Source organism: Prionailurus bengalensis, chromosome A1 (genome assembly GCF_016509475.1).
Source record: "Prionailurus bengalensis isolate Pbe53 chromosome A1, Fcat_Pben_1.1_paternal_pri, whole genome shotgun sequence".
Taxonomy (NCBI): domain Eukaryota; kingdom Metazoa; phylum Chordata; class Mammalia; order Carnivora; family Felidae; genus Prionailurus; species Prionailurus bengalensis.
The window spans coordinates 198,322,759-198,347,327 of record NC_057343.1 but is presented as its reverse complement, the minus strand read 5'-3'; the positions used below and the strand labels follow the sequence as shown (position 1 = coordinate 198,347,327).

Below are 24,569 nucleotides of genomic sequence, written 5' to 3'. Positions count from 1 at the left end.
GCATTTACTGAGGATCTCTGTGTGTCTGATGCTCCAGTAGGAGAACAGCCTGTCCCACCCGGATGAGGAGTCTCCCCGCCCAATCCCTATGCCCCAGGGAACCCGAGTCTCCCACTAGAGCAACCATCCTGCAGCTCAGTTCTTCCCACGCCTGCACCCCACCACAAGGCCTTGACGCCGTGGGTCCCTCGTGTGCTGCTGAAGTCTTACTAAGGCCTGGAGAGCGGGCTGTGGGGCCTCACAGGCGAACAACCCCTGGGGAGGAGGGCCGGCTGCTGGAGGCATCAGCTTGGGCTGGCACATGAAGTCTATTTTCCATGTGTCTGGAACCAGGCCAAAGCTTCCTGGGGTAATTTTAACCAGTATCCGCTCTAGAACAATACCAAAAAAGGTAAGTTGCTTACCACCCCAGACAGGCTCATACCTAATCATTGCCCTTTCATGAATTGGACTCTTAAAACCTTCAGAGCTAAAACTGCTTTAGGCACTGAAGGAAGAGTCGCCAAGCAAAGTGGCCCTCTGTTGGCTGTTGGCCCTCCTGTTGAAATTAACCCTGAAGTGCCAGCTGTTCTTAACCTCACAAAATAGCCTGAGCCCCTCAGCTGTCTTGGAGGAGGGAAGGTATTTTTAGACCCTGGAACAACTGGTTTAGGACTAGCTGCGGGGGGCTAGGAGGTCAGGGGGAGGATTGAATTGCAAGGAGGTAATGGGGGGAGCGGGGACTTATCCAAAGGGCAGGAACCAGCAGGGGTTTAACGACAAGGCAGTCCACACTGCCTTTCTGATCAGCAAAGTATCTTGATATAAGCCAGCGGCTCTCCAAGTTCTCCAAGTGTGGCCCCCGGACAAGCAGTTATCACCCGGGAACCACTGCATTGGAAATGCGAAGTCTCAGCTCCCACCTGGAACCCCTGCACGTGGGGCCCCCGCGACCTGTGTTTTAACGAGTACTCCAGGTGATTCTGGCGCTAGCTAAAGTTTGGGAACCGCCGATATCATGAAACCATCTATCCAGATCCCCTTACACATAAGGCTGGAGGAAAGAATGATCGACACGGGGGCTTCCCAACTCTTGAGTGTTTGTTCAAAGCAAGGGATCCCAGCCCGGAAAAATCCATACCCGCGTGAAAGTTTCAGGGGCTGGCTGGCCCAGATTAAAAACCCCCCACTCTCTGGCAACCTGAAGGCTCTTCTGTGGGTCTAGGGCTGACCTGCAGAGAATCTCAGAGCTGAAAGAGCCCTTCTAGGTCACTTACTCTAACCAAAGCAGGATCTGCTCCACAGTATCCATAGAGCTTCAGCATTAGCCGGGCTTTTCCAGAAACCGGAAGCTCCCCGCTTCCCTAAGAGCTTGCTCGCAACCGTCCTTGACTTATCTGGGGGAGAGATGGTGCTTGTTCACTCCTATATAGGTTTATATCAACGAAGCTCCAATAACATGGTTGAAGTAGGCTTACAAACCCAAATTAAAGGAAGTATGTGACTGCCCTAAATGGTAGAGTGAATGCAGTATTTTTAAAATAACCTATGTCAGGGTTGGAGACCGCTGAGCGATGGAATATCCCTTTTTATTGATCTGAAATCTACATCCCAACAGCCTCCCATCCCCCACCCTGGTTTCGGCTTCTGAGCCCCAAGGAGCGAACCCAAAGTCTCGCTTTACAAAAGACAGCGTTTACTTTTCATTGGCCTGGCTTGGCGCGGGGGCGCAGGGAGGGTGGTCTCCGCGCCCCGTCCTCCCCCCCCTCCCCCCACGCAGGCTCTGATTCAGAAGATGCAGGTGCAGCCCACCGCAATGGTCTCCATGACCGCACGCTGGCGGCAGGGCCCCGTGCGTGGTGGCAGCGGGCAGAGGCGGCGGCGCACGGGCACCTGGCTGAACACAGGCACGCTCACCATGCTGCGGTCCTCCTGCATGGTGAAGGGGTTCACGCAGCCCAGACACAGGCACCGCGCCTCCGGTAGGTCCGCGGGGATGCGGCTCGGGTCGTGGTTGATGCTGCAGGAAGGCAGGAGAAAGCACTGAGTGGAAGGCGGTGGGGGGAGGGGAGAGCAAATCAGTCCCCAGGAAGCACACCCCTACCTTTTCTCGCTGGGGTTTTCATTCCCACAGCAAGACTGCGCGGTGGTGGAGGATGGACAGTAATTAACTCCGTGTGCCAGGTGAGAAAACCAAAGATCTCGGAAGGCAAGCCAGCCCCCAGGTTATCCAGGCTCAAGGTCACCCAGCTCCCTTCTTTCATCCACCGGTTGCCCATCCCAGTACTAGATTCTGCTCTGGGATTGCAAAGAAGCTAAGGCCTTCTCCGTCTACCCGCCCACCCCCGCCATGTTCATATCCCTGGGAAACTTCTTCCGTGGGAAACGATAGATGAGCACATTGATGCCTAATCCTCACGAGAAGAGGAGTCAGGAAGCCTGGGTTCTATTCTGACTTCGTTTCTACTTGTTCAGCACATATTTTTCAGACACCCACCATGTGAGTCTGTCCTGGACATTAGGTGTTCACTGATGGGCAACACAGACAAGTTCCCTCCCAGACCTGAGAGTACAGGGACTTGTTTTATGACCTTGCCTTCTCTGTGCCTCAGTTTCCTCATCTGCTAATTGGGAGGGAGGGAGTTTGACTGCGGACCTACAGCATCAGCATCACCAAGAGCTTGTTAGAAAAGCAGAATCTTATCCCTGCCCCAGACCTCCTGGATCCAAACCTGCATTTTTATAAGACCTCCCCTCCCCCCCCCCCCCCCCCCCCCCCCCCCCGATTCAAGGGCACGGCAAGTTTTGAAGTCCAGCTTTGAGCAGGATCTTTATGGAGCCCTCCAACTGCCATATTCCAGATACGGTAGCCACTAAGCCACATGTGGCTATTTAAATTGAAGTTAATCAGAATTAGTCAACTATCCCTCAGTTGAGATAAATAAATTTAAGACAAATAAAATAATCAAAATTAGCTCCTCAGCTACACTAGTTACTTTTCAAGCGCTCAACAGCTCAGTGCCCACCGTGTTAGACTTTCCATCAAACCAGAAAGCTCCGCACTTCTAGGATCTCGGGACCTAAGTTGCGCCCCTAAAAAATCTTTGGCCTGACTTGTGAGTGAGGACCCTTCAAGGTTACTCGGTTTCTTCCAGCACGCAGGCATTTGGCCCCTTGTGCATGCCAGGCTCTGTGCTTAGAAGTAGAGCTTTGACCGAGGTAAGGCACCGACCCTGTAGTCTGAGAACAGCGGGTTTTGGTTCCCGATCACGTGGAGGTGTGTGACATATCACTCTCTGGGCCTCTTCCTGCAGATTTTGACGGAGTGGGGCACGAGAGTCCTTAGATGACTCTGATGCGGGCCCTGGGGAGGTGCCAGTCGTGAGAGGCAGATGTAGACACAGAACTCAATACTGCCCTGCAGGCGCTGTGACTGGGAGGGTGTACAAGGCACGCCGAGGCAGAGGAAGTGAGAGCCTTGCAGGCACTCCAGCGGGGATGTGGGGAACACGAATGCCAGGGCTCTGCACAGACAGCTCATTTAATCACAAGCCTATAAAACCGACGAAGTTTGAACTACCGTCACCCCCACTGACATGCAAGAAACTGAGGCTCGGAGAGGCTGAGGCTGCCCAAAGCCACGCAGCGAGTAGGGGGCAGAGCCGAGATTCAAACCCAGGCACTCGGGCCTCCCGATCCAAGGTGTAACTATTAGGATGGTGGGGACAGTGGGCACGGTGCCCCCCCCCACCGCCCCCCACACGCGGCTTGCCCGTGGCTGCCCAGCCCAGCCTACCTGTAGCCCCAGGGCGACAGACTCCTCTTGTTGGACAGCCACAGCTGCAGGTTGACCTCACACTTCCTCCTGGCCGGCTCAGAGCTGTTCCTCAGCTGGGCTACCATCTCCCCGAGGTTCCTCTCGTATTCCTCCATGCGGGCGTACGGCTTCGCCTGTGACACCAGGTCCAGCGGCACCTGGTGAGGCCCAGAAGCCAGCGTTCCAGGCCGCCCTGGCCCCTTCCTCTTGCCTTTGGGGTTCCTGGGCTGGCCCAGCCCCAGGAAGATGGAGACGGTCAGAAGGAACAGCTGGGAAAGAAGGCCACACGTCAAAGATAGGAGAGCCGGGTGTCCCTCTGGGCCAAGACTCCAGGCTCAGGGAAGAGAGAGGGAAGAGGGCCTTTACAGGGACTGCCTCACCTGCCAGGCCACCACAAGTATAGACATGCGGACGGGACTAAGTCCCGCCTGTATCACCTCTTCAAAATCTCCCCACCTTGCCATTTATCCATCTGCACCACCATCCCTCAACAGCCTCCCACCTGGTCTCCCCACATCCCCCCGGTCTCCTTCAATCCGTTCTCTGCACCATGGCCAAGGACAGCTGCTTGAAATGCCGATCTGATGTTAACTCCTGCTTGACCGTTCACCCTTAGGTTAAAGACACCCCTACTCTGCCACATGGTCTGACCTCTGCTGAGCCCTGCCTCCTCCAATCTTACCCCTGACTTCCTCTCACACCTGCGCTCCAGCCTCTGACCTTCTCTCAAGCCCTTCCTCCCAAAATGCTCCTTCCTGCCACAGGGACTTTGCACAGGCTGCCACCCGCAGAGTCCTGCCTCCCTCATTCATCTAAATGCCTCTTACCCCTCAACCCCTCATGTCTCAGCCCAGTGTCACGTCCTTCGGGATGCCTCAGTGGACCTTTTGGGGCTCTCAACACCACACGCCCCTTGCATGCCTGCAGACTTAGAGTTCACATGTGTGGTTCTGTTATGCATCCCTCCCCTACTAAGCACGGACTCCACGCAGGCAGGCATTGCAGCAGCTTCCATATACTGTCTCCTCCCCTGTGACTGAGTCAGTCAACGGCTGTCACCATCCCTGCCCCTTCTGTAGCTTACAGTCTGGGTGGGGGAACAGACGGTGAACAAGTAACAAGCACCTAAATCTCTAGCGATGAATGTGATGATGACGCGGGCTGCCTGTGGCTAGAGATCAGGGCCAGCCGCTTAGCAGCAGCCGAGTGGTCCCGCAAGGCCTTTCTGGGGAGCCGGCATGTAGGTGAAATTTGAAGGATAAGAGGGAGGCAGATGTGGGCAGAGGGAGTCTAAATATCTCACGGGGGTGGGGGTCGGGGAGGGGTGGCAGCGTGAGGAAAGGTTTGCGTCGGTGAAGAGCTTTGCCGGGGAAACCGCGAGGCTGAAATAGAGTGTGCAGAGGAGGGGGCGTGAGATGAAGTTGGGGACATGGGCAGGTCGCGGCTGAGGATCCCTGTTGGACTCCATGACACCTGTGCCCCTCTCGTCTATGCCCGGCCCTCTGCCTGCCCCCACCCCATCCACGCCTCACCCGTATCCAACCTCGCCAACCTCCGTCCACTTCTTCCCATAGAACCCAGAGCGTCAGGAAAGTCTCTGGCTCGCTCAGGAGAAGCCCCGGGAGCCTGGCAGGACCCGACTCTCCCGCAAGGCAGGGAGACAAGGGCCAGGACTGGGGTGGAGCCCAGGGCTCGCCAGAAGGGAAGAATCTTCATTGGGGGGGGGGGGGGGGGGAGGGGCGGGGAGGGGGGGTTTCATCTTGTCCCTGCATCTAACCAGGCTCCCACCTGCCCCAAACCACTCACCTCAGCACCTGCACAGCCCAGGCCTGACCGATCCAGGCTACCCAACAAACCTTGACCCTTGAACACAAGTTCCAGCACAGCCCCTCCTGGCAACACCACTGCCTGGCACAAAATCCACCAAAGAGATTCAAGTCGCTACATTCTTCCCTTTTGGTCCCGGATACTGGTGCAGGAAAAAAGGCCTCCTTCACAATTGGCTTTCTCCTCTGGGCTGCTCACCCTGGCGCCCTTGAACTTGGGCCCTCCACTCAGAGAAACCTAGAACAGGATCCAAGTCTCCCCACCTCCCCTGGGAAACAGAAACACAAGGACTTGCCCAAGGTCACACGGCCTGGCTCTCAGGACCCAGGGACTTCTCTGGAAGAACCCCGATAACGGAGTTTGCCAGGCTCCCCCGCCCCGGACGGCTTGGGCCTGAAAGGGCTTCGCTGTGGACGGGCTGAGCCCAGTTCAGAAGCCCGAGCTGTCGGCCATGGCCACAGGCTCTGAGACCGGTCTCTGTTTCTTCCTCGCCCTGGGGGAGAGACGGCAGAGGGAGAACTCACCTCTGCAGATTCCAAGCCAAACAGAGGCAGCCATGAATCAATAGGAGAGAAGTAACGAAACACTCAGGCCCTAAAATGGGGTGGGGGTGGGGAAGAGCCACGTACCAGGTTGTGGGGCCAGTCCATCCCGCGAGCCAGGCGGTTGGCCAGCAGCTGCCGCCCGCCTGGAACCCCAGATGCCTCCGCCAAGAGAATGGCAGCAACAGGAAGGAGCGAAGCAATTATAGCTCGTCAGGGGGCTGCTGGGGGGTGGCTGGGTGGGCTCGTCATCAGCTGGGAGCCTCGGGCCCCCAGCTGGCTGGGCCTGGCGGCGAGGGGCGTGGGGGCAGGCCAGGAGCCGGGCCGAGGTGCCCAGGGGCTGTTGACTAAGGGACAATGCCCTGTGTGTCCGGCGGGGCCCTGGCGGGTGGGACCTCCGCCTGTGGCCTGCGGCTAGCCACCCGGCCGGCACCCACAGGGCCGGCTAAGACAATCAGCTTCGTTTGCTTTGGGGATGGCAAGGGGGTGAGGGCGGAGGCGGGACGGGCTGTCCGTTGGTCAGGAGAGCAAATGTTCTCGAGTGTGCCAGCCAGGAGCGGGACGCGGGCCCCGTCTCCCGGGGAAACAGCCTCAGGCCCTCCGGCCTCAGCCAGCCTCAGGTGAGTTCAACGGCCCTGGGTGGGGGAGCCCCACCCGCCTAGTCAGTTCACAGGAAGGGAAACTGAGGCCAGAGCAAGGAAGGGACTTGTCGAGGATTACACAGTGGGTAAGAGACGACAGAGCCGGGATTCATACCTGGTCCCTGTGCAGGCCTCTATTCCCCCACCCCATGCTGTTTGTCTTGGGATATTTTCTGCCCAATTCTGGCCTGCTGTGAGCATGTTTCTGAATCTGTGCTCCTGCGCCGGCCAAGTCGCAGTTCAGGAGGACTTCGTGGCTCGCTGTTCTGCCCTTCCCGATGCAGCGCCCCCCACCCCCATTCCATGTAGAGGGTCTTCCGTCCAGGGGCCTGCCCCTGTGTAGCTGTCTGTGACTTTGACTCTCAGCCTCAGTCTCCTTCTCTGTAAAATGGGGGTCATGCCCAGGAATCGACAGTCGCCTGGCCCCTTTCTTCCTGAAATCGTTCTGAGCCTCACTTCCCACCTCTCTAGGATGGGGGGAATCACGGCGGCCACTACTTGGGGCTGTTAAAAGGAGTAAAGGAAATAAACCATGTTTAACAGCTGGCACAGTACCTGACATGTAGTAAGTGCTCAATAAACACTTAGCTGTTTATGACGAAAATGATCATTATGAAACAAGCATATAGTTGTTATTATAAACATTAGCCGTTCTCATTAGCATTAGAGCCCGTGTGGTTCTCATCGCTCAGCCAACTCTCCTTCCTACCCCCCGGGGCCCTGAGAGACCTCTGGGCTTCACAGGCTCCGGCCGCAATGTGGTGAGCTCGGGTGACCCCAGGATCCCACGCTGAACTGAGCAGCCCCGCGGGGGCCTAGGTCTCTCACCTCAGGTGAACAGCCCGGCCAGGCCCCGATGTGAGGGAGCCAGTCCCCCCAGGGAGGCGGCGGAGGGCTGGGAGGGAGCGTGCAGAGGACAGGGAGTGTCTGTGAGCAAACACTGGGGACTGCAGCGTCTTGCGGAGGGCCACTCCTGGCCATTTACAGGAATCGGCTGAGGGAGAGAACGCTGAGTGCGACGCGCTCCTGAATGTCACAAGATTAATCTGTCCGGGGCAGGTTTCCACAGCATAACTGAGAAACTGGCTGAGGCGGGAGCTCGTGGAGAGATACCACCATATTTGGTCAAATACTAGACAGGACTCTATTCTATCACTGGAAACTCCAGAGGGAGGGGGTATTCCGAAAATACCTCCTCAGGCAGCGAGGGCCCCCACTCCGGCTGCCTCAGCCCCACCGCCACTGTTCTCGGGGCAAGCGTGAGGGGGTGAGGGCTGGGGGGCAGTCTCCTCGCTACCACTCTGCTGCAGCCGGCAGGGGGACCGACCAGCATGCAGCTGGGGCGGCCCCACCCGCAGCCTGGCATCCACAGAGAGGGAAGTCTCAAGGACACGACTTAGCTTCCTTAGCTTCCAGCTTCAGTGCACGTCAATATGGATTCCAGGGTCCTGGCCTCAGAGCTCTGACAAAGCAGGCCCAGGAATCTGCACCTGACAAGGAGCCAGTCTGGGAGCTACAGAAATCCTTACCCGTCATCTTCTCCTTCCCCCACCCAACCTCCACTTGAGCATGGGAGACGGAGGCCAGGGAGGGGTGGGCCTCACCCTAGCTGACATGGTGTGTTGGTGTCAGAGCCCCATGAGGCTGGTTAGAGCATGCCTCAGTCTCCTAATTCTTACTGCTCTTCCCCCAAAGTTTATACCTACAGCCCTGGGCCCGGCTGGGTCTCCAGACTCCTCCCAGTCGGGGCGGGGATCTGTGAGGTCCCCAGGGAAGGTGCTTCAGGGAGTCAAGGATGGGCCCAGTGACCATTACTGGGTTTCCCATGCCTGGGCCAGCTCGGGCCTGGAAGGAGGTCCCTTCCTCCAGCCTAGGTTTCTAGAAACCACTGAAGGGTCATCTGCCCTCAGAGATGTCCTAAGTGTGAATGAACCCTCCTGGCAGACCACCATGGGACCCAACCCAGGCCTGAGAGGGAGGCCTACGAACTTGGGGTTCTTGGGTTCACAGCAAAGTTGGAGTCGTTAGGATTTTTTCACGGAAGGTGGATGGCACTCGTAAATGAGGGAAGGGACGGATGTGCTGGAGAGGAAGGGGCAGGGGGTGGTCTTGCTCAGTCTCCAGACAGCCCTCTGGCTGCAGAGCCTGCCATGAACTATGCTGTGCTCACCACCAGGTGGCGCCACCAGAAAGCCAGACGACCCTGAAGAGGGGCCGCAAGCCCTGAGGGAACCTCACACCAACCAAGTCTGAATGGGCCCTAGCGTTGCAAATGAGGGGACCAAGTGATGGGGTATGGGTCCTGGGCCTGCCCCTGGCAGCCCAAGTGACCCACTGTTAGGGTCAAGCGCTGAGACACCTCCCAGTCACTGCAGGAAGGGCACAGCCACCGAGAGTGAAGGGGCAGGGATGGGGTGGAGGCCTCCGTCTGCCTTGTGAGTGATTCCCTTCACTTGGAGCATCTAGTATGTTCTAGGCCTTGGGCATTTGTCACCAGGACATCATAATTTTCAGAAAATAACAACTAGTAATAGTAATAGCTACTGCTTAATATCTACTGACTGACTGCCAGGCCCTGTGCTAAGTCCTTCGTGTGCAATTGTTTCCTTACATCTTCCCAGCCACCCTGTGGCGAGGTCCTAATTTTATCCCTTATCTACAGAGGGGGAAACTGAGGCTCAGGGAGCCCAAAGTCACAGGGTTCAAAGCAAGTTTGTCTGATTCCTGTACATGCTGTTCCCTGCAGTGGGGGAAAGAAAGGAGAGTTGCAGCCAGGAGAGGAGAGGGGATGGCCAGCTGGTCATTGAGGAGGGGCTATGCTTGCCTCAGCCTTACCTGGACATCCTCAACAAACAGGTCCGTGAATGCTGGGGAGGTCACTGAGCCCAAGCCCAAACCAGAGTCCTCAAGGGGACCTGAGAGCTCCCAGGGGGTGAGCGAGACGCCCAGCAGTGTTCCCGGCACGTAGTAGGCATTCGCGAAATCTTCGATGCGTTGACTCAAAGCAGCTATATGCAATATGGAGTGTTAATGCTGGAATGGAGAACGGGAGGCCAGAGCATCAGGGACCTGTAGGAAGAGGTATAGCCCAGGGGTAAGGGTTCAGATTCTAGAGATGGACAGACCTGAGTTTTACTCCTGCCTCTATCGGTTCACAGCTATGTGTCCTCGGGACAGTCCCTTGACTTCTCTGAGCCTTGGTTTCTTCTGCACAGTGGAGATAATAATAACCTGGCTTGGATAGAATGTCGTGAGGATCAAATGAGATAATGCATGTTGAAAGACTTAGCCGAGCGCCTGACAAAAGTAAATGCTCAATTAAAGGTGGATGCAATTGTCACTGCTATTATTAAAACTGATTTGGGCCTTCAAGGATGCTTCTGGAGTGTGCTTGAGTGGGAAGGGCATTGTGAGATGGGGACAAGGATAGAACGTGCAGAAGAATGCACAGGCCCCGTTTCCAGGAAGCTCACCCTGGAGCAAGGAGGGCCTGTGGGATTCAGTCTAAAGACGTGCCCAAGTGAGCCCAGTACGGTCTGGGGGGGCAGGAGACTAACAGGCGCCTCTCTTGCAAGATGGAGGGGGGCTGTGGCCAGGAGGGCGCATCCTCCACAGGAGGTCTTGGCTCTCCTGACATGCTGCCCACCCCGCCCGCCACCCTCCTGGGTAGGACTCTTTCTCCCAGGCCCATATTTGCACAAATGCCTGCCTCACTGCTCACTCGAGAGCCCCAGCCAAGAGGCACTATTTTAAGCTCCCTGGACGGGAACACTGTTGGTGGGAACAGACCCAGCCAGCAAACTCCCAGTTCTCAAAAAAGGGAAAGGCCTGGGTGAATGGGAGGCCCCTGGGGTGTCCACATGACCCTCTGCCCAGGCCAGGTGCCGAGGCCTTCTCCCCCATTGGGGGGGCAGTCAAGGAAATGGGAGTAGGGGTAGGACTCTAGGAGGTGGACTTATACTCGGGGCCTGGATGGCTAGGGCCTCCCTTCTGCCCAGCAGCCAGCCTTGAAAACACCAAGCGTGTGTTTCTGAATTACTGATCGACTTCGCCCGGTACCTCGTCTCTTGTTAGCACTCACCACCCATATAACCTCAGACCCGGGGGATGTCCCGTGCGGCCCCTCCCAGCACAGGATCCCCTTTTTAAGCATCTCGGTTGGACACCTTCATTATAAGGGAGAGCTCATTTCTCCCTGAGGATGCACATCCTACTTTTCCTAACCTCAAGGAGCCTCAGGTTCCTCTTGGGGTTGTTTAAATGGATTTATCATGAAAATTATGATGTGCCTGGCACACAACTAGTACTAAATATTTGGCACATTTTAGCTGTTTTTATTGTGACTTGATTGGCTTTGTGTGTGCCTGTGTTAGTTGGATGGTGTTTTACTTTATTTATATTTTTTAATTTTTTTTAAGCTTTATTTATTTTTGAGAGAGAGAGAGAGAAAGAGACAGAGTGTGAGTGGGGGAGGAGCAGAGAGAGGGAGACAGAATCTGAAGCAGGCTCCAGGCTCCGAGCTGTCAGCACAGAGCCTGACGCGGGGCTCGAACTCACGAACTGCGAGATCGTGACCTGAGCGGAAGTCGGATGCCCAACCGACTGAACCACCCAGGCGTCCCAGTTGGATGGTGTTTTAGTGCGTGTATGCTATTTTTGCTTTTTGATTGTGGAAAAACAGTACAGGCTAATATTTAAAGCATGGACTCTGCACCAGAGTGACCTGAACCCCAGCCTCTGCACACGACAGCTGGGTTAGCTTGGGCAGGTGACCTAACCTCTCTGATCCTGTGTGTGTCCTCCTGGAAAGGAGGGCAGATTTAATGAGATGATGCATGCAAAGCGTCTGGCTCAGCATGTCGCTCAACGAATGCCCTGCTATTATTTTGTTGTACCCATTGTTCTTTACTCTTGCTCAGTCAGGTCACCCAGAACAATTCTCGTCAGCCCTCTTCTAGAACGTTTTAACTACCAGAGGCCCAGTCATAGAATAGACTGCCCTGGGAAAGAGCGAGCTCCCCATCAGCCGGGTTGTTTTAGCAGCAGTTGGGAGTGGTATGCGGGAGGTTCAAGAAGAGGAAATGGGGGGGGTGCCTGGCTGTCCCAGTCAGCACGGCACACAACTCTTGATCTCACAGTCATGAATTCAAGCCCTCCACTGGGCATGAAACCTACTTAAAAAATAAAACCAAATAAAAACGAAGGAAAGGGCCGGGCTTGTTGAGTTTTGACAGTTCCCCTTCCAGCCCTGAGAGGTCTGAGTCCCAGGTCCGAGGCCTCAGGCCCGCTGATGGGCCTCCACTTGTCCAGACCGGGAACAGGAAGGAGCCCAAAGAGGCCCATGAGGGATATGGACTAAACAGCCTGTCCCCAGAGCAGACAGAGGCGCCGGGCCCCCTGCCCACCGACATATCTTCCCCTCAGTCCCGGGGGATGTTTATTCTTCGGTCAGAGTTTATAGGACGTCTGGACTTACAAGATCCAGAGTTCTGACTTTTCCCTGAAAGCTGTCAGCCCCTCCTCCTGCTGGGTGGGTCTGCATCTATTTTGGGTGGGAGGCCCCATCGTCCAGGAGGAGGGTACAGCCGTGAGAAGGGTTCTCTTCAGCCCCCCAGAGCCCAGACCTGGTGGAGAATAAAGCTTGGGCTTGGGGAGAGGGGGAGAGAGGATGGAAGGACAAAGAGCTTGGTGTCACCTGGCTGTTTGTAGGAGAGGAGTCCTCCGGGGAGGGGTGGGGAGAGGGGAATTCCTTGGCAGCTTGGGTTCAAAGGCCTGCTCCCCCAACATAGCTGAAAGGCATAGTACTTATCAGAGTCTGCCTTACGTATTGGCTTCTGTTACTGGCTCACACAGCGATGTTTTCACTGTGTCTGTTTTGGTGTCCGTGGGAGCGTGTATTTGTGGATGGGGTCTTACGGGTGCGTGTTTTGGAGGCCTCGGGTGAGAGCCTCTTGCGGATTGGGAACGCGGCTTATTCACACACGTGCTTCTCGGCGCCTGACTCAGGAGCCAGCTGTGACCAGGGCAGGCCTTGCTGAGCCACCGGAGAAGCCCTAAGAGCTACCCGATACCCACCTCTTGGCGGACAGGCAGCGACCCCAGGACAGGTCCCACTGCCCTTCTTCAGCAAGGAGCCTTGACGGCCGTAGCCAAGGCATCTGTCCCCGGTCTGCCTCCCCACCTGGAAACCAGTCTCAAAACTGTACAGGCTCTTAGGGCTACAGGGAGTCCCAACCTGGGCCTCCCTGCAGAAGGAGGTCAGAACCTCCTGAACTTTCCTATGAACCCATTAGCTGATGATACTGAGAAGGCGCCCCAGGTGGTCGTTTAAATATCTTGCCTAGGGCCTTCTGTAAGTTTCTACGAGCTGTGACGTTACTATATGGGCAATGAAAAGCCTCGAGAGTCCTTGAAGAGGGTTCACTCACCTCTTGACAAAGACATAATGTGTCAGGCCCTGTGCTTAGCCCCGGGTCATACAGCAGTGAACAGCTAACAGTTCCGGAGCTCATCATCTCAAAGAGGACGGCAGATACAACAATATTGATATTTTAGGACCAGGCTGAGGGCCCGTGACCTCCGCTCTCAGGGCCTGTGGAAGAAGATACAATGTCTCCAGTACGTGACATCTTGCCAAATTTCTACTGAAAGGACAGTTCTCATAAATACTGTATTTGTGAGGGAAGAGGAAGAAATGGCTGGCCGGTGGGGAAGCTGACCATTTCCAAAGTCTGGTTCCCAGGAATGAAGCCTCCATAATTGTTCTAATTTTGGAAGACAGTTTCAAGGGGCGCCTGGCTGGCTCAGTCAGAAGAACATGTGACTCTTGATCTTGAGGTCGTGAGTTTGAGCCCCACATGGAGCGTAGAGATTACTAAAAAAAATAATAATAATAATAAACGTTTGTTAAAAATTAAAAAAAAAAAAAGAGTTTCAAGGTTTCCGGCCCCGGGAGACAGAGATGGTATATATACCCTTCGGACCGAGACAGACGCTGCCGATAACTGCATGGTGGTAAGAGTGAGAGCTTTTGTGTGCGTGTAGCTCTCTACGGTTTACAAAGCACTTTTACATCCTTGACTCTTATTTCCTTGTATCAACCACCCGTGAATATAAAGATTTTTATAGAAGAGGAAACTGGGTAGGAAAACAGTGAGGAGAAAAAGTGCAGAGCTTAGGCTGAAAGCCTGGGTCCCCAGGGCCACTTTTGACCACCACCTGCCCCTCACCTTTGCCCCAGCTTAGGGAATGAGCTTTGGGAAGCAGGCAGCGGTTAGAGGTGGGCACCCATGTCAGTAGGCAGGATACACAGCACCAAAGTCCATCCGAATTCTCTTCGACGTGGCCTGGCTGTGCTCTGTGAACAAGCCTACCCTGAAGAGAATTGTGTCTGGCAAGAGGGCTCAGTGCCAAGGGGCCATGTTTTCTGAGTCAGCTCTGGAGAGAATTCTAGGGTCGGGCTGACCCCAATCTCTCTCTCTCCCCCAGGGGTGGAAAAACTGGGACTGTTTGACTCCTCAGTCTGGTGATTACATAGCTATGTCCACAATTTTTTGTCTCCCATATTGGGATTCCCTGCCATTCTAGCCCATTATCTCAACCGCAGGGCTAGCTAGCTCTGACACTGTCTTTCCAGAATTACTCACAAATCTTCAACTGTTTTAGACCGTTTCCTTGAACCTCAGGATCAGCAGGACCTTACGGTCATTTTGCTGGCTTCTCAGTGATGCTCCTAGTAAATGCTCCCTGGTCTCTTATTAGGCGCTGCTTGATTTAAACGTCTGCTTCCCTGCTCCTTCCGTCTGCTGATGACAAATTTGCTCTTTGAGAACAGAGGGAACAAAGTTGCTCCTTCAGCCCTGTGACGAGCAGTGTCACTCAGGATAGGCCACATTGTGCACACCTCCCAGATCTTGGAGGCTTACTCCAGCAAAGGTCTCTTTCTCACCTACGTTACGAGTCCTACGTAGGCTCCCGGCGCATGCTCTGCTCATCTGAACCGCTCAGGGACCCAGAATGATGGACGCTTCCACAAGCACCACAACAGGATCAGGGGGTTGGAGGACGCGGATTTATGCAGGTCAAGAATGGGCCCTGGAGTCTCTGCTCCAACCACTTATTTCCTTCCGGCAAATTCTTTCCTCTGTAAGGGTCAGTTTCTTATCTGTCAAATGAAGATGAAAAAGTACGTCCCTCACAGACTTGCCGTGAGGTTAACTGAGAAGATGGATAGAAGCCCTCAGCACACAGTCTGGTTCATAGAATGAACTCCATAAACGTCAGCGGTTATGATGTTAACAGAACATCGGCCGCTTAACGGGGGCTACCATTTCCAGACAGCCACAGCCCTGGCTCTTTCCACGCTTCCCCATCTTGGCCAGTTTGAACTCCTTTGAAGAGTTAAGGAATTATTCTTCTTCCCACACGTTATTTTCACATTTTGGGGGGGGGGGGGGGGTCATGTATTATATCTCATGAGGGAGGAGCTTGACGGTTCAAAGCTGAGGCAGAAAAGGTGTATGTCTGTGTGTTGCCAACCCCAAACTAGATTTACCCTGTTCAAGGTTCATTACCAAGTCCTTTGGGAAAGTTCAGAGAATGGAGATCAAATTTGGAGAAGTATCCTTGCTTTAGATAAAACCCAATGGTGGAGAGACACAGAAATCAAACTGTAGAATATCCGAGTTAGAAGAGACTTTCAGAGGGGCTCCTGGGTGGCTCAGTCGGTTGAGCGTCCGACTTCGGCTCAGGGCATGATCTCGCAGTTCATGGGTTTGAGCCCCGCGTCAGGCTCTGTGCTGACAGCTCAGAGCCTGGAGCCTGCTTTGGATTCTGTGTCTCCCTTTCTCTGTGCCCCTCCCCTACTCATGCTCTGTCTCTCTCTGTCTCAAAAATAAATAAAAACATTTTTTAAAAATTAAAAAAAAAAAAAAGAAGAGGCTTTTGGAACAAACAAGTCTCATCAACTCGTCTCTTTTACAGACAGAGAAACACAAGTCCAGAGACGAAAAGAGACTGATAGAATGTCACACACCGATGAGGCCTGAACCCACTCCCTTTAATCTCAGTCTTGGTGCTATCCACATACCGCATAAGAGGACAAGGGGACACCGTTCTTCACCGTTGGGATGGGGGGCCGATGGGGGTGGAATCTCTTTGGCATTGCGGCTTGTCCTCAGTTCACGGAGTTGTACTCAGCAGAGTTGTAAAGCTAAGAACTTTATAAACATTACCTTATTAAGGCTTCTTGAAAACCCAAAGTCACAGCTCCTCTGGGTCATGGGACATGCGTTGAGCATCCAGTGAACAAACAAAGGGTAACGTTACATTTTTCACTTCGTTTAGGAAACCTGGCTTCTAATTATAGGATTTGTTTAACAGTCCTGAATGGTTTACGAAGCCTTGGATCAGCCTCAGTCCCCAGGAGGGTCAGCCGGGGAGACACGGACAGGGTGGGGGCAGGGAGGCAGGGAGAGGCCTCGGCAGCCAAGGGGAGAGATGGACAAACAAGGTCAATTTAAGCCAGGGCCTAGGGGGCGCTAATCGTCCCTCATCCCCTCAACCAGGTGGCTCCCAGTGGGAAATTATCTCCAATAACCGTTACCATAACGTTTCATACTTGGGCAGTGGACATGAATTTGCTCTTGGGCAAGCAGGTAAGACAAGGGTCACATTACTATTCAGTGCCTTCTCAGACTGAACCCCCTGCAACCGCCGTCATTATTTGCACACCCCCTACCCCTTCCGGGGAGGTGGGCGAGGGGCTGGCTCCCCCTCCATGCTTATTTCAATAAATAACTTTATTTTAACTAAGTTATTTTTAAAATAAATCTGTATAAATTCTGTAAAATACTATTATATGAATATGTTATATTCCCTTAACACAAAAATAGAAATTAGAAAAGATAGATGTAAAAATGGAAGTCCCTCATGTTATATATAATATAATATAATATAATATAATATATAACAAAGTACCTATGGTTAAGGTCACCACCTAAGGAGGCAAGGAGGTTAATTAAGGGGTAGGGAATGGGATCATTATTAGGCTGAAAGGCTCCCCTGCTAATGCAGCCCAAGTCGGGGTATGGAGATCTTGCCAAACTGCTTCCAGGACAAGACAGTTAAGGTCCAGCCCATCTACCATCCAGCCACATTTCCCTCCTCACTCAGGACCCCATTGCAAGCTCAGCCCAGCCCCTGCCACTCAAGGAAACCCCTCAAACCCTCGCCTTGTCCAAAATGTCCCTCTGCCTCCATTCCTGACTCAGCACATGTGCTCACACACACACACACACACGCCTCTAAGTCCCTTGGACAACGCAGCCTGTGCTTTCTCTAAGCTAGGTTCGTGATTTCCAACGTGGGGGGTCATTCCAAGCTCAGGAAAAATGTTAGGGTCTTTTATTTTTACTTCTATCTTCTCTAATGTCTATCTTTTATTTGTTAAGGGAAGAGGCTATATTATTAAAATCGTGTTTGGGGCACCCGGGTGGCTCAATCACTTAAGCGTCAGACTTTGGCTCAGGTCGAGATCTCACGGCTTGTGGGTTCGAGCCCCGCGTTAGGCTCTGTGCTGACCGCTCGGAACCCGGAGCCTGCTTTGGATTCTGTGTCTCCCTCACTCTCTGCCCCTCCCCTGCTTGCGCTCTGTCTCTCAAAAATAATAAATAAACATTTAAAAAGTTATTTAAAAAATTGTTCTTGACAGAATTTATAAAGATTATTTATTTATTTATTTATTTTAAAGTTTCGAGAGAGACAGAGATAGTGCAAATGGTGGAGGGAGACAGAGAATCCCAAGCAGGCTCCACACTGTCGGCACAGAGCCAAATGCGGGGCTTAAACTCATGAAACTGTGCGATCATGACCTGAGCCGAAACCGAGAATTGGACACTTAACCAGCTGAGCCACCCAGGTTATGCCCCTAAAAAGTTATTTTTAAAACAACTTACTTAAAAATAAAGCGTTGTTTACTTCTAAGGTTTTATGATTAAAAATGTTGAGTTCCCCTGGACCAGGGCTGGGAACTCAGTGCTCCCTAACTCTAGGTGGAGTGAGGGGCCCCATCACCCCCCAAGATTTCGAGGCCTCTTTGCTCTCCTGAGTTGGGAAACAAAAGCATCTCTCATTCTTTCTGACTCTTTCACATTCTGAGCACCTTGGACGTTTAGATGCATGAAGATAGCAAGCACACAGTAAATTCCTTATTAAACTGTGGTAAACCCAGGATTCAAACTCAGATCCAGTGGGCTCCAGAGCCAAGCCCCATTCCATCCACTACGGACACTGTGTGACACACAGATTAGTGACATATATCTGTTCTACTTCCAGCCCCTCACTCGGTACTTTTGCAGAGAACAAGCGTCAATAACATTTATAAAACAGTTAGCAATGCTGCCCAGTGCTGCGGGACTTGCTGTGGGTAATATGGGGTCAACAGCATGGAAGGGGCAGAGGGGCCAGTCCACCCTCCATGTCTCCTGATGTTCCCTTAGTTAGCCCACCCACTTTGGGGTCCTGTTGGTGTGGGAGGGCTTGGGCTTTGCTTTCTTTGTACATCACCCGCTGGAAGCCAGAAGTTCTATGGAGCCATGCTGGGAGTGGGGGGCAGGGGAACACTCCCCGGGAGGCCGATCTCTAGACCCCAGGTGTCCTCGTGTGTAAAGTGGGGTGAAAAGTCTCACCCGTCTGCCTTCCTTGGGGATCTTTGGGAGGATCCATAGAGTACAGGACAGAGTCTAGGGAAGGGGCTGTTGGGGGCAGGTGGTCTGGTTAAGAATAGTGCCTGGGGAGGAGTGTGGTTCAGGTGGTCTCAGGTCTCAGACCCCGGGGAGTGGGGGTCCAGGACCGCTACCGCCCAAGTCAAGAGATGGGCTGGTGATGAACTGGCAGCAGAGAAGACTGCCACCACCATCACTGAACACCCCCAGAAGCACCTCTTCTCTCACCTCCCCCAAATACCAGGGTCAAATTGCCCTTTTCAAAACAGGAAGGCAAGGAACGGAGACTCAGGTAGTTCTGGCCCCCTGGGAAAAATGGTAGGGTGGGGGGAGGTCGGGGTACACCACCAATCTTAGAGGGGCTAAGGACCTCAGCCACTAGGCATGTCGGCCAAATGGTGGCCTTCTCCATGTCCAACGTCACTTGTCTTTAATGTCCAGATCCAATGGCTTCAGTTCCGGATCCACACTTTTGACAAAACTCAAACTCTCTTGAGTTTTACGGGAGCGAGTGCCTCCTGAATTAGTCCTCACTTGGCACAGCCTGCTTCTCAAGGCACTGGCTCTTAACTTGAGCTCCTGTCCCCGCTCACATCCCCCCTCCCCACCACCGCATCACCAGGCACCCCCTCCTCCCAAGCACCATTCCTGGGAATGCAAGGCTGTGGTGGTGGCAGGCCTTCCACTGGACTGCTGACGGACAAAGGACAACCGACAGCGTGCACACGACATCACACTTGGTGTGCAAGCCCCTATGTCACCGTCATTTCCCCAGGGACTTATGGCTGGCCCTGTGTCTGCTCAGGCTCCAGGCTCCTCCCCCTCCGGAGCACATCCTGGCTCTCTCTAGCTCTGCACTCCTCCCAAGTTTCCCCCCCCACCCCTCCTGGAGGGGGGCTGCCTGAAGGGACTAAAAGGCCCCTAGCCCACTGCTGGTGAGAGTACTTAACGGGTTACAGCCTCTGTGGAGGGAGGGGGACCGGAGGGCTATGTCAGAACCACAAACGCCTGAGAACTTTGCTCCCACAAACGGCTCTTCCAGGCCTTTGCGACAGAGACACCCCCGCACGGTAATGCCCACGGGTACCAGGACCGGCTTTGCCACCTCACCGATGCCAGCAAAGGATTGGAAAACCTTGAGATGCTCATCCCTACATCCACACAGGACTGGTGGCCTGCAGTAGGACACATCCCCCCGGGGGGACCCTACGCAGCCATCAAAAGAACAGGGAGCCCCCTCTGTGATGCTAGGCTGCAATATAGGAGACACGTTACTAAGGAAACGAAGTAAGGTGCAGAACAGGGTGAACCGTGTGCTCCTATGTGTAAATACAAAAACGCCAGGGCTGTATATGTACCTGCCTGGATTATCGTGGAAATACAAGCAAAACATCAGCATGGATTCTCGTGGAAATACAAGCAAAGCTTGGTGAGAGATTTCCTCCAAGGAGGGAAGAGGTGGATAGAGGGAGGATTCAGGAGGGTACTTGCTTTTCATGGTATGCCATTTAGAGCTTTCTGGTGGTGACAATGTGTAGATATCACCTATTCAGGCAATAAATGCTAATTTTAAATAGAAAAAAGAAATACCTGTTGCCGCATGATGTGTATCATTTCATCCCCTCTCTCTCCTCTGGGCCGGGCCTGGGAGGCTTCACCTTCGTGCATCCCTGAAGCGACCTTAGAAGTGAGTCTGGAGGGGCGCCTGGGTGGCTCAGTCAGTTGAGCGTCCGACTTTGGCTCAGGTCGTGATCTCGCGGTCCGCGAGTTCGAGCCCCGCGTCGGGCTCTGTGCTAACAGCTCGGAGCCTGGAGCCTGTTTCCGATTCTGTGTCTCCCTCTCTCTCTGACCCTCCCCCATTCATGCTCTGTCTCTCTCTGTCTCAAAAATAAATAAATGTTAAAAAAAAAATTTTTTAAAAAAAAAAGAAGTGAGTCTGGGCTCACCGCTCCAAGGTGGGGACAACCACATCCAGCGTGTCTCATTGTTTTCTCCCTCCCTTCCCCAGTAGCAAGTTGTCCAAGCCCTTTATTGTACAAACAGAAAAACTGAAAAGCAGAAAAACAGCTTGGGAAAACTGGGTACCCAACGTCATGTAGTAAGTGAGCCTCCGTGCAGTTCTGAATAGAGCCTCTGTGCTTTCGTTCACGCTGTTCCTTTTATTTCGAATGCTCTTCCAGTCCACCATACGGCTTTCCAGATTCCCAGATTGGAATGACCTCTAGGCATGCCTGGTGCGTCCCTACGCTACTGTCCAAATCCCCCCGCCTTCTCCATTAGCCAGTGGGAGCTCCTTAGTAACAGGGACTTGGTCTGCATCTCTGGAGCCCCTGGCCGGCTTTCAGTGGGAAGCCCAGAGCAGGAGTTCAATGTCTACAACCTGAATGCGTGAATAAAAGAATGTATGAATGCCTTTGTTCTTCCCTGTTCGGAAATCCTCTCGTGTTTCACCGAGACCTCTCCTATCCCTCGGCGCTGTTTTCTGTCCGGGGCCCTTGTGTCTGGGCCTCTTTGCAGTTCGCTCTGTTGCAAGCTTGCTGTGAGGGCGCACACACAAGTCGTGCCTTCTTTCCGCAATGTCAGCTTTATTCAGTCATAGAGCAAGGTGAACATACTTATAAAGCAGGCCCGGGATTCCAAGCTCCAGGCCATTTGACTATGTGTTTAACTTGGCTTTTACATGTCACACAAAGCAAAGCACGAGACAAAGTCACGCAGCAGACGAGAAATAACAAGGGGTAGGAAGTTACCGAACCCCACGGGCCGTCAGCCCGTGGACGTGCAGTGGAGATGAGGCCTCCGTCTGTCCGGGCGGCTCTCAGCACGTGCTGCTTGTCAGGTTCAAGCAGTGGAGGATGTCTGTTCTGGTCCAAGAGCAATCGGGGGCATCGGCCTTCGGCGGCAGCTCCCTTTTTGACGTGGTCGGATGTGAAAGGGTCAGCGTCTTGAAAGTCTGACAGTTTGCTGCAAAAGTTCTCCCTTTTTAAAGGGATTTCATCAGTCGCAGGCCTTTGCAGACCCCCCTCTGGTCCTGCTGGTCATCAGTTCTGAGCGTCGTCAGCCTGGGCCGGTTTCGGCGGTATCTGGTCTTTGGTGCAACGCCCTTGGTTCTTGCGTCACGGCTTGAGGGAAGTTACCGCTTGACACGAGTGACTCCATCTTGTCTGTACGCCGTCTTTCTCCCTCTCTCCCTCCCTCCCGCCTTCTTCTAGGATCCATGCTCAGAGAGAGATTCCAGGAACATGGTTTGAGTCTTTGCATCCAGCCATGCCTGAAGCTGAACCTACCCGAGGCCTTCTCAGTCACCGGAGCCAAAGAAGCCACTAAGTGTCTCGAAGTCACTAAGAGCCGAGTTTTCACCCCTCTCCATAAAAGAGTGTTGTGTGAGAACATTCTGAACTGCATCACAAATGGCCTGATCCCTTTCAACAACACGTGTATACAGTAGGCAGCTATATTTGCTTAAGGAAAGAAAGCACCAGACCCGGACCCAGGCCCTGAGGCTGGGTGATGGAGCAGAAGAGTTGCCCAACTCTTAGGGTTTGGCAAAGGTTGTGATCTCACGGCTCGTGGGATCGGGCCCTGTGTCGAGTTCCACGCTGCCAGCACAGAGCCTCCTGGGGACTCTCTATCTCCCTCTGTCTCTGCCCCTCCCCTGCCTTGCTTGCTCTCTCAACATAAATAGATAAACTTAAAAAAATAAATAAAATAAAATAAATCATTGACGTGTCGTCAAAGGAGCTGTTGAGTTTGGCCGGCACAGGCACACAATAACCCGGACACAAGAAGGGAAAATGGTGGTGACAGGAAACCGGTCGTGGTTGGGGAGAAGACGATTATCTTTTTTTTAAATCCCAGGATAGAAAGAACAAAGAAGCCAATTTGAGTGGGACGGCCTTATAGAACAAATTTATGAAGCTAATTGCCAAGGCGTGGCCCAAGATTCTGGAGTGTGGTAAAGAGTGGGCCCCGCAGTGTTTGTTGAGTGAATTGTGGATGGCGGTAGATTTTGATTAGCTGTGGCTGTCACCCTACAAGTCAGTTAGAGGCCAGGGTCTGACTCCCCATCTTCTAGTTTCTGAGAAGACTGCTATTTCTAGTACCCCAGGTTCATGCGCTCAGGGGTGTGAATTCTGCCAGCTGCAGAATGACCGGTGAGAAGGCGGGCAGAGGATCTTGGATTTAGGCGAGGGTTGTGGTGGTTGGCTGAGCCTCCATCCAAACCCACTCCTAGGGTGCCTTCACGATGCAGAGTATAGTCAGCTGAAAACATTCCTCAGACCTCCTAGAGTTCTAGATGAAGGTCCTATTCCTGCTTCTTCATTATACCTGATGTCAAGTACCACCATATGGGTTTTCTACAGCAATTTTGTATTATTTATAGACCGAAGGGTATCGCCCCAAATTCATATGTTGAAGCTCTAAGCCCCCAACACCTCAGAGTGTAACCTTATTTGGAACTAGGGTCATCGCAGATGTAACTCGTTAAATGGGGTCACACGGGAGTAGAGTGAACCTTAATCCAATATGACCAGTGTCCCTATAAAAAGGGGGACTTTCGAGACAGACACCCACAGGGAGAACGTCACGTGAACGTAAAAGCACACGGCAGACTAATGCATCTCAAGCCAAGGAGCACCAAAGACTGCCAGAAAACCACCGGAAGCTACAAGAGAGGCCTGGAATGGATTCTCCCTCACAGCCCCCAGAGGGAGCCAACCCTTCCAACACCATGCTCTTGGACTCCAGAACTCCAGAACTTGGAGACAATATGCTGTTGAGCCACCCAGCTCTGGTACTTTGTCACAGCAGCCCTAAGAAGTTAATATAGGCAGTGTCCCCAACGGTCCCGCAGATCTGTCTCTTGCTGCAACTGTGTTTGGGATGAACAAACCCAGGGATGCCCCTTCTCCCAGCTTCCAACAACCCTCCAACCTCTTTTCCAGCCACAACCTTTTAGAACATCTTTGCAGCCTTCCCCTGCCTCTGAGACCAGCCCCTCCACCATATTTGGAGCTGAATTCTTTATTGCCAATGAACCAGGATCTTCCTAGAAGCTCCACCAAGGTGGAGGGCACCATCAACTGCCCGGTCAATCTGCATCTGCAGACCTCCTACACCTACCGCTCTCTGGGCTTCTGCTTCAACCATGACCATGTGGCTCTGGATGCAGGCCACTCCTTCCATGAGGTGGCTGAGGAGACGTGCAAGGGCACCGAGCTCTTGAAGATGTAAAACCAACACACCAGCCGCACCCTCTTCTAGGACCTGCAGAAGCCACCTCAAGACGCATGGACGCCATGGAAGCTATGATGGTCCTGGAGTAGAACCTGACCCACGCTCTTCTGGAGTTGCCTGCCCTGGGTTCTGCTGCACAGACCCCCATCTCTGTGATCCGGAGAACTATTTCCTGGGTGGGGAGGTGAACCTCATCAAGAAGATGGTGACCACCTGTCCCACCTCTGCAGGCTGACCAACCCCCAGCTGGCTGGGTGAGTATCTCTTCGAAAGGCTCACCTTCAAGCATCACTAGGAGCCTGTAGAGCTCAGCAGCCTTTGAGGGGCCCCTCTGCACCCCCTGGTGTCAGGGCTTCTGCCTGAGCCTCTCCCTGAAGCTACTAGGCAGCTTTTAACCCACCCTGGAGCCCTCTCCCAAGCGGGAAACCAAATGGAAACAATAAAGCTTCGGTGGGGGGGCAGGGGGAGGAAGAAACTAATATAGAGCCCTTACCAGCTTTGTGGGCATGGAGGGGCCGCTGTGGAAGAGCCAAGGGTGGCTTCCTGACCCCTGACTCATCTACAGCAGTGTGTTCTTAAAGCCAGCGGTGGGGCAGCCCTTTCTGATTCCCGCACTTCTGACGGCAGCAGAGGTAGGAACTGACCTGGAGGGACAGCACTGTGGTGTTGTCAACTGAGTCGTTTCCAGACCCTGCCGAGAGCTTCTTCAGCCTTCCCAACAATTGCGTGAGCACCTAATTCCCTGTAGTGAATTCCTTTCTGCTTGAATTAGCAGGAATGGTTTCCTACAGCTGAATGCTGA

At 53.5% G+C, this 24,569-nt stretch overlaps 1 protein-coding gene across 2 annotated transcripts; it reads right to left on the bottom strand.

The window, feature by feature from the left end:
- Window positions 1-1,547: 1,547 nt before the first annotated feature.
- IL17B (interleukin 17B) lies at window positions 1,548-24,569 on the bottom strand. Of its 2 annotated transcripts, none has more exons than XM_043598214.1 (3): window positions 24,261-24,569; window positions 3,776-4,065; window positions 1,548-1,999 (listed from the first exon to the last, which is right to left on the bottom strand). In XM_043598214.1, the coding sequence occupies exons 1-3, from the start codon at window positions 24,324-24,326 to the stop codon at window positions 1,768-1,770; spliced, it is 588 nt and encodes a 195-aa protein (XP_043454149.1). In that variant the 5' UTR covers window positions 24,327-24,569; the 3' UTR covers window positions 1,548-1,767. The 2 variants fall into 2 exon arrangements, with proteins under 2 accessions (XP_043454149.1, XP_043454140.1); XM_043598205.1 differs by lacking the exon at window positions 24,261-24,569 and adding an exon at window positions 6,253-6,698.